This window comes from Agelaius tricolor, unplaced genomic scaffold (genome assembly GCF_023055355.1).
Source record: "Agelaius tricolor isolate 1412-34295 unplaced genomic scaffold, bAgeTri1.0.p SCAF_10, whole genome shotgun sequence".
NCBI classification, from domain to species: Eukaryota; Metazoa; Chordata; class Aves; order Passeriformes; family Icteridae; genus Agelaius; species Agelaius tricolor.
This window is the reverse complement of record NW_027269270.1, coordinates 9,986,533-10,001,996: the sequence shown is the minus strand read 5'-3', so window position 1 is coordinate 10,001,996 and position 15,464 is coordinate 9,986,533. Positions and strand designations below refer to the sequence as shown.

Below are 15,464 nucleotides of genomic sequence, written 5' to 3'. Positions count from 1 at the left end.
GGGATAGAGCAAGGTGAGAAGACAGTGTAATCCTTTCAGCTGAGACTTTGCCAAGGATGTTGCTAATTAGCAGAGAGAGGATGTACTGTGGCTGGTGAGAGACAGACACGTTCTGTGTTGTGAGACAGTGCCTGTAACCAGCTCTATCTGTGAGACAGTGAGATCCCTGATTGTATTTGTACTGCAGGAGCCATCCCAGCAACACCAGCTGAGCCCTTGATGCCCGCTGTGCTGCCCACAGCCTCATATGAAACCCTTGACGGGATTCCAGACAGACAAAAAGTCTTAGTCGTAAATCTTATTTTCACTGTTCTAATACAACCAAACCTACTTTGTATAGACACACAGAGTGGCTGTGGCTTCCAGATCATGGAAAAAGACTGGTACTAGAGCAGCAACTGTATTTCCTAGGCTTTCTTGGCTATCTAGGAGATAGGAGAGTGTTTTAACTACCAGAGGAAACAGGGAGGCATTTTCAATCTCTACCAGCACTGAGATGGTGGTCCAGAACTGTGTGTGTGTATCTCACACACTGCAGTTTGGAAACATTTCAATCTCTACCAGCACTGAGATGGTGGTCCAGAACTGTGTGTGTGTATCTCACACACTGCAGTTTGGAAACATTTCCAGCTGAGACTACTACATTTGGTCAGCTGGTGTCTGGTCTAACCACACTGAGCTTAATCTGCAAGAGCCCAGTTTAAATTTGTGGGACTGTGTGTGATTGTGCTTGAGATGAGCACCTGTCCCAGCAGCCCTGTATTCAAGGATAGCTGAAATATACATCCTAAGAAGAGCCAACAAACCAACAATCAGACCCCACAGATTTCTTCCATAGATTATATTTCGATTCCGTGACAACATAAAAGGAATGATTCCTTATTTTGTGCCTCTGTGTACTTCCCATAGGGGCTAAGATGCCCTGAATTTCTCCTCAATACTTAACCACATTTATTTATGTAGGGTCAAACTTGCCTTGTGGCTCTTTTAATCTGGCATATTACCAAGACACAGCTAACTGTGTTGGACACAGGCTCCTGACTAAACCTAGTACAAGAAGTTCAGGAGATGAACTGAGACTGATAACAGCAGCAACCTGATCTCTACTGAAGTAGGGATTAAATACATTCACCTGCACCCTAATGCAGCTGCCTAAGACAATCCCAAGGTGTGCTGGGCCAAAATGTTCTTTAGGAACTTCTGTATGTACTGATGAAGGCCTTGGTGTGACTGAGAGCTGGCGTAGATATGAGAGATCTTGAGAGGTGAGAGGTGGAGGTGAGTGCTGTCTGCACTGTGCAGACTTTTAAAGGATGGGCAAGGTTTGGTCTTCAGCCTGAGCAGATTCCTCACCTTTACTAAGCTGACTGAGGTGTTATTAGGCCTTTCCCTAAACAGATCATAAAAACCCGTGCCGGTGATTGTTTTATGAACAAAGGGGAGAAACAACAGAAGTAAAACAACAGCGGTGGCCTGCAAGTCTCTGCTGAGGAAAGAGAGACAGGCCGCAGGCAAAGAGCCGAGCCTCAAGGTGTGTCGGTGTGTCCTGGCAGGCTGCAGGAGGGGACGGGGCTGTTTAAAGTCCTCGACACGGCCACGGTGCTGACTCTGAAACCATCCCCCTGCCCTGGCTGCAAAGTACCTCCTGGAACTGGCTCTGAGCTTTAAAGAATGAAATCCAATTTACCTGCCACAAAGAAGAGCTTGGTGAGGCCTCCCCAAGCCGGTGGGTAAAGGAGGGCTGCCAGTTCCCACCCCTGCGCTGCCCCCTCCCAGGCAGAGCGGAGGGAAGGGGGAAGGGGCAGCCATGGCAGTAAGTGCAGGAACAATTCACTGGAGAGCCACGGTGCGCTTTGCAGTTTGCCCACTAATTACTATTAAGCCCCGGTTCCTTTTTGTGTTCCAAGGGGCGTCTTCAATGTGGCACTGCTTCTTGGGCCTTTCATGCGGCTGGGCTAACCCCTGAATAGCGGGCTACCCCCCCGCCCCTCCTCGCTACCTCTCCCTTTTTCTTTCCCCCTTTTGCTTTTCTGATAGTATTTTCTGTCCATGTTGTGTAAGGCCCTAAATGAATCTTGACTGCCCCTACAGCCGACTGGAGACGCACAAAAGCGGCCCATTCCAGTGGCCACAGCGCCATTGTGTGCCCTAACAATGCACTAATTGGCGGCGACAATTGTGCGGCCGGGGAAGGAGAGGGGGCCGCGGGGGGGTGGGTGGAACACGGGACATGGGTCCTTTCCAATCACCGAGGCGGGACACGGGAAAAAGAGAAGTGTGAGGAGCGAGAAACGCGCTCAGCCCCGCGTCTCTCCCGCGGGCACGTCCGTGCCCGTCCCGGGCAGCTTGCTCCAAGGGCCCCCCCGCATACCTACATGGAAGGGTAAGGCGAAAAATTGTAACGCGTGGCTGTGCAGAGCAAGAGATGTGCAATCTCAAAGGGTCGTCACAATCTCCCAGGCTGTCTCACCATGCCAGAGGCTGGAGAACTCATGTGATGAGGACACCACTGAGATATTCATGGGAAAAGGTCACACACAGAGCCAAAATGCTGCTGCGGGGGGCACTCTGCCCTGGCTACACATGGGAGACTGCTCACCTCTTTCTAAACTGAGCTTAACATATCTGTATTTTGCACCAGGACAGGGTGCCCTACAGCATTCTGCTGGGGTAGGTGCTGGTCCTGTGGAGTAGGAGCCTGTGGTGTTGTTGGGAGTATGGGAATGAATCTGGGCCACATCTCCAGCACCAGCAAAGCTGAGGGTTGGAGGGATGAAAGGGACAATAGGTGCCATGGGACTGAAGCTGCTTATTGCCACTGTGACACCACCCAGGACTCAGGAGGGACTAACTCAGTCTCACACTGAAATATGGCAGGAATGAGCCCATGGATTTTGAAAGCTGTCCCAGTATGAAGTTAGGCCTGGAGTTTTAAAGCTGATGTGGCTGACAAGTGAGGGACAGATTTTAGCTCTATTCATTAGCTTTTAAGATAAAATGTGAGACAGGAAATGGCATGGCCAATGCTTTTGAGAAAGAAGTATGTAAGGCTCACCCAGTTGAATTGGCTCAAAATTAATTCAGACAGTTGAGAGACATGGGGTCAGATGCTGAAGTGCTCAACACCTACCCATCTGTTTTCCAAACAGCTCCTATCAGCTCCCTCAGAGAACAGTGAAGACGAGCAGGTGTGAAGCACTGTGGTTCCTGACAGAGAAAGCAAGACTGGCAGCAATACCCAAGTTTATGAAGGGCTCTGAAATATCTTCTGGGCAAAGGTGTTTCTCTTATTTGAAGCTGACTGACCTTTGAGAAGCACTGTCCACAGCAGGGTCAGGAAGCAGGTAATTCTCCTATCACTCACAGGACAGCTGTGGGACTGCTGTGGTGGGGGACACTTCTACTAGATGTTTTGATAAAGAAGAATTACTTCCTGCATCTGGAAAGAAGCAAGAAAACACTGTCCCATACAGTGGCATCTAAACAGGGAACAACTCCATAGGAACCATCTCTAGTAGAAGAGCAATACTCTTCTATACTAAGTCCCATGTATCAGCATGGCTTGGAGAAGCAATCTTGCCATAACGTCATGAAGGGCAGACACAACAAGTAGGGAGGACAAACTGGAACTACAGACCCATGGACAGGCAGGCACTGTGCCTGGATCCAAACTCCCTGGTGCTCTGACTGATTGGGACTGGCATTTCAGTTTGGTCCACTACATATAAACACTAAACTCAGATGAGAAGTCTGGTCCTGCAGCCAAAATGCTGAGGGGAAGCCTACTGTGAGCCCAGTGTGAGTAGCAGAGTTGCAACAGCCTAGAGCTGGAAGTGTGCAGAGTCCAGGGTACGCTGTGTAGAAACCCTGGGACACTGGACTCTTGCCCTTTTCACCCCATGGCCACATGGAGCACAGTAGTTCTCTTTTTGTAATCTCTCAGATTTTGTGGTTCAGCATTGCTATGAAACACCAAAGGACATCCCTGCTGTCAGGAAGAACCCTAATCTCCCCACTTACTGCAAGGTGGATTTATCAGCTGTGATAGCTCCTAGAATTTGGTGGTGGCAACATCCTCCCCGAGACAAAATCATTAGTTACCTGCTCTAAACATAGTAAATGTGCTTCAGCTTGCCCTCCCCTAGCAGGCCTCCACACAACTCCTGCTGACAACTATGGAAACATTCCCATGGATTACCACAGATGCAGGAGGAGGGCCTCATATAGTGAGACTTCTCTGCCTCCCCTTTGCCCTAAACCCTTCACAGAAGTACTTTATTGTTTTATGACAGTGCAGTTAACACTTGACATAAATCTCTAAGCACAGCTAACAATGTTGATACTGTGTAAATACCTACAGTAGAGACCTGTATTTTATTATGCTTTTGCCCTCTTTTACCTGTTATCACCCAGCGTTAACTCTGTGCTAGATGCACTTGTATTTCACAAGGAACCTGTCAATTTTATACACTGCCACAGCTCCTGTCTTTAAATACTGAGAGCCCAGCTCTGGTTCTTTGACAAAGTGCTGTTTGCATCGGAGCCAGCAGGTTTTGGATCCTGTAAAGGATCCAAGGTAAAGGATTGAACATGCTGTCTGTCAAATCCAAAACAAGTGTCCTTCAGAAGTGCAGAGTCCAAGGCAGAACAGGACATTTTGCAATATGTACACAAGAAAGTATCCACCAATGTCACAAGCCACTGTGTGACAATGTCTGATGACAGGATGGTGCTGGCATTTGTTTTCCACCCTAGCCTTGCTTTCATGGGCATTTGTACCCCTGCTCTCAGAAATCATTGCAGGGGAAGGTACAAACTGAGGGAGAGACACAGAATCACAGAATAAGCTAAGTTGGAAGGGACCCACAAGAACTAGGGAGTTGAACTCATTGCCCTGCACAGCACCATCCCCAAGATCCACACCCTGTGCCTGAGAGAAAGACTTCTTGAACTCTGCCAGGCTTGGTGCTGTGACCACTGCCTTGGGGAGCCCATTCCAGCCCAACCACCCTTTCCCTAATACCCAACCTAAATCCCCCCTGACACAAATTCAGGCCATTTCCCCAGGTCCTGTTGCTGGCACCACAGAGATCAATGCTTTCCCCCCTGCTCTTCCCCTCACAAGGAAGTTGTAACTGCAGTGAGGTCTCCCCTCAGTGTCCTCATCTCCAGACTGAACAGACCAAACAACCTCAGCTGTTCCTCATATGGCTTCCCCTCAAGGCCCTGCACCATCTTTGCTGCCCTCCTCTTGGATGCTCTCTAATAGCCTAACCTCTTACTTGTATTGTGGTGCCAAAACTGCACACTCCAAAGTTTCATTACTTTGTTGCTGCACTTCAGGTATTTACCTGCAGTTTCAGTCAGAAATGAGATTAATTTATAATCCTAAATGCTAGGAAACCACTTTGGACTGAACTGCTCCATGCCTGCTGATTATATCTACTACTTTCTTACACTGATTCAGTAATTTGTACTTTCTTATTTTTAAATAGCCCCTAACTTGTATAATAATTCCTTATTTACTTCTAAATGCATCATATTGTACCTACATGATAATCACTTGAGAATTTTCAAGTAAAAAAGTTCAATGCTTTAACACAAGCTCTTATCTAACTTGTCTTGCTTTCCAGATGAGCCTCACACCTTTGTTTTTAATATCTAAATGAATGCTAATGCCTTGAAACTAAATTACAGAAAATTGAAAGTCACTTACTATAAACAATGGACTGACTTTTTTAAAGCATGTTTGCAGCTTCAATGCCAAGTTTTATATTTGTCTATGCTTAAAATGGATGGAATTTACTCCTGCTTGCCTTGGAGACTTTGTCTGGTTTTAATTGTGACACTTGATTATCTGAGATGCTTTTCACCACCTTCTCATGGTGGTAATACTCAGGCCTTTAAATGGGACCACTATTTTGGAGAGTATTTAGTTAAACAAGAACTCTTAACAAGACAGTCCAGAGCTATGTACACACACTCCCAGAATATTTTCATTTGCCCTCAGCATGCTTTCACTGAAAAGCTACGGTAAAGCCTCACAGCCAGTCCCTAAGGAAAGGAGAAGGTTGCTAGCTCCATTCTTTCAGAAAACCAGTCAACTTCACATATTAACCCAAATATTCTTAATTTTGGTCTGAGAACTAGAAGGGTAGCTCTTTTAAAATGAATTATCCTGACTTTAAAATAAGAGCTAGAGCTTGGATTGGCATGCTCTTCCCAGGGCTCCACAGAGCCCATGGTCTCTGCTCTGCCTGGATGCTTTTTCACAGCACCTCTTACAGGGTGAAGTGAGGAGGGGAGGTGGCAGTGAAAGGGGAAGGAGATGTCATAGCAGAATTTGCTCACCTTGTAAAGCAAATAAGGAGGAAGAGAAGGTCTTGCACATGGTTTCCTTGTGCAACTTGTGTGGTCTTGGTCAAATATTAACTCATTGCTTGTAGCTGATTTCATCACAGGGATGAAGTCCAAAGGTTCCTGTAGGAGAGAGGATTGACATTCCTGATGGACTTCTGGTTTTTCTGAGGAGGGCCAGGAAGTTAGTGAAGGGGGGGATATATCCTTCTCTTTGAAAGCTGCCAGAGCATAGGGCTGGCTGTGGAATGCTCTGGGGAGTCTCAGGCAGAGGTTTTAGGCCCATGAGCTCCACCACAGCTCTGTGCTGCAATCTTTAGTCATCAAATCCAGATTCAAGGAGCTGCAGAAACTCCTTAGCTGGTGCACTGGAAGAAACAACCAAGAACAACAAGAATCTTGCCTGCTCCTACATCCATAGGTGTGAGAACCCTCATAAGATGAGCAAAGTCCTGTCCTTCCAGCCCCTCAGTGGTCCTCTCAGTCCACCTGGGAGATGCCTCCCTTACTTAAGAGTTCAAGGCCCTGACCTTCTGGCAGAGGACACGTGGCAGCCACACAGTAAGCAGCTGCTGCTGCAAGCCTCCCAGGAGCTCTGTTTCCAAGGGTGCCTCAAAGCCACAGTAAGCTCCCCTGGGAGCTTTTAATGGGTCAGCACCATTAAAAATCTAGGAACTTGTGGTGTTCCAAAACCACAAGATTTAACTGGGAATCCAAACCCCCAGAGCCTGATGCAGACATCAACAGTAGTTCCAGAGACCCTCCTGGCTGAGATCTGGGAACAGTATGTATCACATGTTCTTAGGTTTCAGAAGACTTTAACCAGCAGAGAAGCATTTTTAAGAAAACTATCACTCTTTCAGAGCTTACCCTACCCATGGTACAGTACCCACCAGAAGGGAAATTAAAAAGGATGAGTAACATTTTTTTAGTGTTTATTGAGAGTTGCCTTTATACAGGAGGGACTGGTGCTCTGATGCAGTCACAAGTGAACCCAAATAAACCCAAACAAACCCTGCTCAAGTGTCAACAAGCAATTCAACTCAACAGATTTAAATTATAACATCATTACACATCAATAATAAATTAAGACTATTGCCCAGTAGTTGCAGATAATAAAAAAAATATCCTTGTCAAAAGTAAAAAAACCAAACCAACAATGCAAACAATGAAACACACATAACAATGTTGCAAATAAGTTAACACAGTAGCACACACACACATAAGGGTTTTCCAAAAACTCAGGGTGCACTGCCAGCAATGCTAAAATTCACTGTAAGGGGTGCAGGTGAGCTGGTGCTCTGGCAGGAAGGAAAGCCCAGGCTGCCAGGGACCACATCAGCCACTGTGCTCTGCTGCTCACACCTGGTTTTCCCTGGCTTTCAACTGCCTTGACTGAACTAAAGTTGATTTGGAAGCTGCCTTTGTCACTTAATACTTATGAAACACACATTTTGCTCATGAATTTACTTTAGCTTACCTCAAGTATAGCAGGGACTCATGTAAGGTAACTTGGTATCACAGGTATTAATTAAAAATCAAAACTGAAAGCACAGTTTAGTTTAAGCAAAATCAACTTGGTAGACAAGTGCATAAGCAAAACTGAAACAAATCCTTTTTCCACCAAAACAATGCTGCGTATTCAAGGATCCATAATGGTTTAACATGTAGATTAGACAGGAATAAATAAATAATTGAACCGCTGACATCTGTGCACAAAGACAGAGTCTAATAAACTTTGGTCCTAGACAGCTGATAGCTCTCCAGACCTAGATATCTCTGATGCTGACCACAAGTAGCATGTTTGCAATTTGGATTAATGGTCACCCTAAGGAATTTGGGTGGAATTGGCATTTTAACACATAGCTCAAGCCATCATGGCCACACCAGGATTTTCAAGTAAAGAAGGATTTTGCACATCATTATCCAGGCTGTCTCCTCACTGTACTGCTAAAATACAGTAGCAGCACTGCTGCTGTTAAGGGGATTCCTGCTACTGGTGTCAAATGTGGACTTAGAAAATCACAGTATGGACTTGTGCCCTAGGCTGACACCTACCAGATACTTTAGCAAATAATGCTACAATTTCAATGGGTTAACCCTCTCTCTAAGGTGAGGCTGACTAAACCCCCACTTGTCAGCCTTCAGGGAGCCAGGCTGCATTAAAATTGAGCTTTGAGGAAACACCTTCACTCCCACAGCACTGGACCCAGCTGTGCAAGCAAGCAGGGGGCTCGGTATGGGAGTCTCTGGCCACATTGTGTGGATTGGCCAGGGGTTCCAGAAGGAGAAAAACTGCATGTGACCTGGCCCTGTTTTAATTCTCTGCACCTGATATTATTATATATGCACGGCTTCTGAAGGTCTTGCACAACTGCATCTCAGGCTAAGCAGTCCAACAAGTCTCAAAAACACACATAAGAACCAATACCATCTCTACACTATCCTCTCTCATAATGCCCTCACAAAGCATGGACAGTAAACAAATTTTATGGTTACCATTCCTAGCATGATGGAAACTGTCACGAGCAAGAGTTTTAAGCTCTGATGCCAAACACATTTCATCATGGCAGAGCATTTCTAAAAAAAATTATTCACCTCTCAAAATTTAAGGCACCAAAAGGAGCAAAAGTGAGGAGTTCCCACACAGCTTGGTGTCTTCAGAGCTGGTATATGAAGCCTGTAGAGCTAACTTCACAAGGGCAGAACAAGCAAACTGATTTACTCAGCTGCTCCTGCAAAAGAGCAGGCCCAGCCACAGAAGCATTTCAGTTTAAGTCTACAAGTTAATAAAACAGCAGATACAATCAGGAAATCCAAAACAGGAACAGAGACACTAATATACTGTACTGTAAGGCACTCCTACTGGGAAGGGAAAATTGGAAGGCAAATTACAAAGGAGAGAATGACTGGACTCAACTGGTTCAAAAGCAATACAATGACCTATGAAGCTCCAAGCCTGGCTATAGGCTCAGTACTGTGAGTATGGAGAGGAACAGAGACAGTGAAGAGAGAGGGGAGACTGGCTTGCAACTCAGTGGCAGAAAAAAAAATTAGAAGATTATGATATTATTAAATTAATTTTTTTTTATACAGATCAACATTCAGCTGCAATCCAGGCAGTGACCTTTGGGAAGCTTAGGAAACTCAGTGGCTTTTGTTGCTACAGGGAAAAAGCAAAATTCAACAGGGCAGCTTCCCCATTTCATTGTAAACAGACATCCTCTGCTCTTTTTAAAAATCTTTCAAGACATTATCATCAATCTATTGTAATACACATACTATCCTAATAATAGGAGAAGCTTTGACAAGAGGCGCTCTAGAGATAGCCTGACGATTCACTCCTAACAGGGCCATCAGAGCCTGTGCAGTACTGCAAAAAACTTAAGTTCCTCTCAAAAGAGTACCTTCCCTCAAACCTACCAATTCCTATGGATCCAGCAGTGAGCTCATATTGGTATGTGCCCGCCAGGATATTTTGTCACATCACAAACCCATCATTTTCCACCACGTAAGACAGACAAAAAACAAGAAAAGCAATAGGAGGATTCCTACACAAGAAATACAAATTTTTCTTTTTATAGATTGATAATGCAGAAAGAGCTGAAGTTTGCATCCCCTAAATAGGCCCATCTTCCTATTAAAGGAAAGGTAGATGGTTAGGGTAAAGAGGAAAAGAGACTTGAATAAGGATCTCAATAGTGTCATAGATTAAAATAATATCAGACTAACAACTGTAAGTACCTGTAGAGAGTGAAGCTGTGGTCCACTGCAGTTAAGCATCCTATTTCTACACAGATAAGTTCTGTACAAAGCAAAAGCAGTAACTGGATTACAGATCAATTCCTTCTCAGTCAGTTATGAAAGCATCTTCTCTTTGAAGAAGACAAACAGCATATTTCATTCTTGATTCACAATGAAATGGTATCGTTCAAATTTATTTCATGTGTGGGTAGGACAAGTCTGAAGTACTAATGCATAATTTCACTGGGGTGGGGGGAGGATGTGGGCAGAGTGGTGCAATCTGCAAAGCCCCCAGGAACTTCACCAGCTGATGCTCATCCAGAAGTCTGCAGAGCAGAGCCCCATGCAGGCTGTGGGCTGCAGAATGGACACACAGAGCAGTGGGGACCAGCAGAGAGCACTGGCAGTACAGCAGGGTACAGCCATGCAAGGGTACAGCGCTGTCTGAAACCCAAACCACCTGCACAACCCCAGGCTGAGGCTCCTGCTTGCAGATGGCTCCTGCAAGAAAATTGACTGAGGGCAGGATTAAGCCTTTCATTATACTTACAAAAATTGATGACAGAATATTTTATCCTACCCATTTATAAGGAATAACTGGTTTTGGATAGGAGCTAGGCATCCCTGAGAGGACATCATCTTTCACCTTACAGCCTGCTCCTAGAGCTACTGTGAAGCTGTATCACTTTAAAAAAGTAGAAATAAATGTCTATTCATTTTAGGAACTAGCTGGTTTACAACAACACTGCATTTTAAAGCAAACAGCATGATCTGTATTGCACGGTATCCTTTAACATAAAGCTCTGGGCACTGACAGAATATCATAACGTGCTCTTGCTCTGTGTCATTTGTAATGGCAGTGGTTTCAGACCCATGACTAATTTCAGCAGTTTTGCCAACATCATACTTTTTTTATCCTTTAAATCTCTGTTAGCAAAGAAACTGTTCTGTAGTACACGTACAAACCCAGAGCAACCCCAATGCTGTCTATGTTGTTATTCCAGCATTCAATTCCAATATCTAACCACCCAAATGACTGGTACTTTGGAGATAGGACATCTGTCAAAGTAACTAATATTTTGCAATGTCTGAACCTTGATTCCCTGACTCTACATGGTTTTTGACAGTGCACTCAAGCAGCCTTCTCCAAACTGAGCTGGACATGAACAAGCACTGTGAGGTATTATAAATACCAGAGCATGATGATATGTAAAACACCACCATTTTTTCTTTAATGACCTAACATTATGTCTACAGATAATTCAAAATAGTACCTGCCAGATGCTGACAGTTTCAGAGCTACTGGCTTTGCCACAGCAGTAATTGTAGTGACACAAGCTGAAAAACATGGGAGCGTTCTGTTTATTCAGCCAGTACCAGTGCAGTTCCTGTTTGCCTGACTAATTCCACAATACTTCCCCAGTGTTTGCATTTCTGAACACACAGGGAATTCTTTGCATGGGAATGGATTTGCAAGGAACATTATACCTTTAAGGGCGATAGCCAAAAGCAACTCATTTCACATGAGGAACAGTGAGCTGAGACAGAGACACCATTGTGTATGGGAAGTATTAATTTTAGTGACAAAGGTGCATGATTCACCAGGTTTATTAAGTATGGGAATCCCTACAGCACTTTGCCAAGAACATGGAAAAACCCTCACTTCCTTCTAAAGAATCCCAATGAAAGAAGGATTTCTGCAAAAGAAAGGCACAGGTTGTCTAATGTATAGAGATATAAACATGCTTCTGTGTGTGTATACATATATATAGTAGTTGCACTCAAATTTGAGAACGCTACTTTTTTCTTTTACTGAAGGCTGGAAAAGGTAACCACTTATATTCCAGTACAAGGCAACTCATTGTAGCATTTTACCTTTTAATGTAAGCATGATGTACCCTGTTCTTTCATTTAAAATACTTCAGCAATTTGTGAGATGCTTCAACAATCAAAACTGCTTTCTGCCTTGAATAGAGTCTGTAGATTATATAGGAAGCAAAAATCAATATTCCATATTTTCACAAACCTATCTGAGAGGAGAGGAAAAAAACACATGCAACTGGCATTATTCTCCTGAAACCATATTTACTTTCTATATATAGATTTTGTGTGTGTATATATATATATGAATGCTTTCATAGGTATGTAATACACATATCACTGCAGGGTGTGGAAAAGAGTCAGGAATGTGAAATGGGGGGAAGACAATCTAACTGCTCATTGGAAGTGAACTCGCCCTGAATTAAACATACTGCCAGTAAGGACACACAGCTCTCCAGTTAAATCCAACAGGTACTTACTTCCCTTTACAAAATAATTCACTCTGTTTTATACTTCCCTGTGTTCCAGGTGTGTGAAGCAGAATCACACCTTGAGGAACTTCACTGTCCACCATGGAAATCATTACGGAACTATAAATGCCTCAGAGCTCAGAGAGAATGCAGGACACAAATTGTATTTGAAAACAGCAAAGTAGTGTTTCACAATTTTGGAGGTATTTGCTAACTAAAATGGGCAAGACACTTTCCTGACTATCAGTTTAACAGGTTCAGATTAGAAAAACATTTGAAGTAAACTTCAGGAAATAAACAGAAAACCAATGTGAACTCTTAAAATGCCCTGAAGTTTCAGACTGGAAGGAGGAGAACCAACATCATGTTACTACAGACAAGGACATAGTCTCCCATGAATCAAAAGTAACCAGCACAAATCTCAAAGGACTTCAAGTGACAGAGCTTAACTAATATTCCCAGCCTGAACAAAAAGAGTAGCAAGTCCCATGGTTATCTGAATATGGAGTAGTTCACTGGTGGTTATAAATATACAAACATAACTGAAGGAATTATTCTGTGTCTTATGTTTGCAAGCACCCCGAATAAGGTTTAAGGGAGATCCTTTAAAATAGTTCTCTGAAAACATGAGGAAATGGAACCACATGTCTATATCAGAAGGAGACAGTGGATTTAAAATAATTCCTGCTCTATTAGGTTCTGTGAATCACCTCACCAGAACCCCTGCCAAGGCTACTAATAAATAAATAATACACATAAATAAGTAAATGATTCATCAACTCTAAATGAACAACATAAAAAATAATGCAGTCATGGCAGCGAATATTTTCTGCCTTGAGATAAAGTGTTCTCCAGAGGTGGAAAAGAAAGTTGAGTACTTAATTAGCTAGACCTAAAGCATTTCTCATAAACCACATTTTGTATGAGAGCCAAAGGCTGGACTTCAATGGAGTTTAGCCATTGGTATTTCAAAACCAACAAGGCTTTATGGCCACTTTGGCAGCTCTTACTTCACAGCTGAAGGAGGTCAGGTAATATTTTTGAAAACAATTTCTGCCTGTTCTAAGCAGAGAATTTGCTTGAGCTGGCAGCTGGGAGAGGGATTCTCTTCAGGCTGGCCACAGCCTTCAGGACCTCATGTGTTCTGATATGACAATTCAAACATGTTGCAAGACTCTTCGAAGTTCTCGTCCATATTCAGTTGCCTCCAGAAGGATTTCTGCTTCTTCTGCAATTCTTTACGCACACACCTGGGGCATGGCACAGCCTTCACTTTGCACTCAGAGTGGAAGACAGCACCACAGCTTTCACACCTGCAAACACAAATTAGTGTCAAAATTGAAACAAAACATAGGACCAGAGCATGCAACAGGCTTCACGTGGGCTGTGGGCAGTAGGTATTCCTTGACACTGTTCTGGGAGCTCAAAGAGCATTATGCTTCACTAGAGTGGTGTTGTAAAAAGACACTGGTATGGCCACGCCTCTGCTGGTGTAAAGCGACTCAGGAACACTAAGATAAATTGACTTGCATTCATTTTGCAGTTGCTGAGAAACTGTCCCAGCACTTCTGCTTCACAGACAAGTTTTTAGAAGGATTAATACTTATCTTCTTAGTATCTAGTATTCAGGTACGTCACTGAAAAGACACCAACTTTGTTTTATGAAAGACAAGTCTTGCTTTGTTTGCAAATGAGGCGTGACTATAAGGTATAGTTCAGCATTTGCAGAAACAGATTCTGTGATTTGCAATAGCCATGATGTGACATATCTCTCATTGAAGCTCCAGTGGTCAGCTGTTCTGGAAAGAGTAAAGAACAGTCCACTTCAACAGCAGAAGTTGTCATTTCAAACGTAAAAATGAAACAGAGGTAAGTGATGTTGTCTGCCCTGTGTCCTATTGAAGACTAGACTAGATGAAGACAACTGATCTATGTTGATCAATTGATCAATACATTGAGCCATGCTTCTGGCATTCAAAGCTGTGTTATTCTGTTCTCAAATGTGACATTAGGACTCCAAATCAACTGCTCAAACAAGATGACTGGTTTACTTTTGGGGCATTGTGAGGCAATGAACTTAGTGTCACAGCAGATCAAGCCCCAGTTGCAGATGGATGTGGAGCAATGAAACATCTGGCAATCATGAGTGGGCTACAACTCAACAGTTGGACATTGTCAGCCTTTCAATGCAAATATTTATCTGTAGTGATGAGTTGTCACTACAGCTTTGTAACCAAAGGAAAAAGTAAAAGGTGGACTGTCAGAGGTAAAAAGTCTTAGATTTCAGTTGGATAATCAAATAATAAAAGCAACAAAACATGAAACTTTAAAGTAATCCTGAAATACAAACAATGGGTGTTGGTCACCCTTGGTGATTCATTCCACAGGACATCTTGAAATGCCTTGCACTTTTTTTCCTTTCTTGCAGAAATTGTAGTCAAATGACTACATAAGAATCCAAGTGCCCATTAGTATAACTTTAGTGGGGTTTTTTGTTGGTTTGCTTTGAACCTGATTTTCATAGAAATAAGGTTTTTGTCTTCAAGACTGTGAAGAAAAATTAAAAACATGAAGAAAGAAAACCCCCAAAAAGTGAGAAGCCATAAGGCATGTGGTCTGACAATGCTGAGAGAAGTCCATAAGCTAACACAACCTGTTAGCTATATTGGCTGCATCTCACCTGTAACTTCCAAAAAAACTGTTCCTGATCTGGCTGCACTTGAAGTTTTATGCATGGCTCCAAACATGGTGTGAATTTTAATAACTGCAGAGCTTTAAGAAGGCTGTGCAGATATTTAATGAGGCACATTTCTAACTAGCATAAACTGATAAAAGCGAAATATGAGTAAGAAAAGGCAGGTGAACAAGGCTAAGTATAAAGCAGTATATCTACTGGCTTCCATGCTCTCTTGCAGTAAAACCTGACTGTTGGATTTCTCAGTCCAGCTACACTCTAAATCTGGTTTTGAATCAAGAAACTGGCTCATGCAGAGATATTTACAATTTCTGTGCTTAGAGAGTGTGTTTATTGCCCTTATCCAGCGAAGCACATGCACACAATGCTTAGGACTC

The 15,464-nt window shown here is 43.4% G+C and overlaps 1 protein-coding gene across 5 annotated transcripts in view; it reads right to left on the bottom strand.

Annotated features, from left to right (window-relative positions):
* Positions 1-15,464, bottom strand: part of PLEKHM3 (pleckstrin homology domain containing M3) — a 122,996-nt gene that overhangs the window by 36,030 nt on the left and 71,502 nt on the right. For 3 of the 5 annotated variants that reach the window (XM_071434695.1, XM_071434692.1, XM_071434691.1), the window contains one exon: positions 7,276-13,705. The exons of 1 other annotated variant lie outside the window; for it this stretch is intronic. In XM_071434695.1, the coding sequence (XP_071290796.1) occupies positions 13,528-13,705 (178 nt within the window). In that variant the 3' untranslated portion in view covers positions 7,276-13,527. Of the gene's footprint in view, positions 1-6,351; positions 6,481-7,275; positions 13,706-15,464 lie in introns of those variants that run through there. One more of the 5 variants, XR_011680352.1, reaches the window with a different exon arrangement.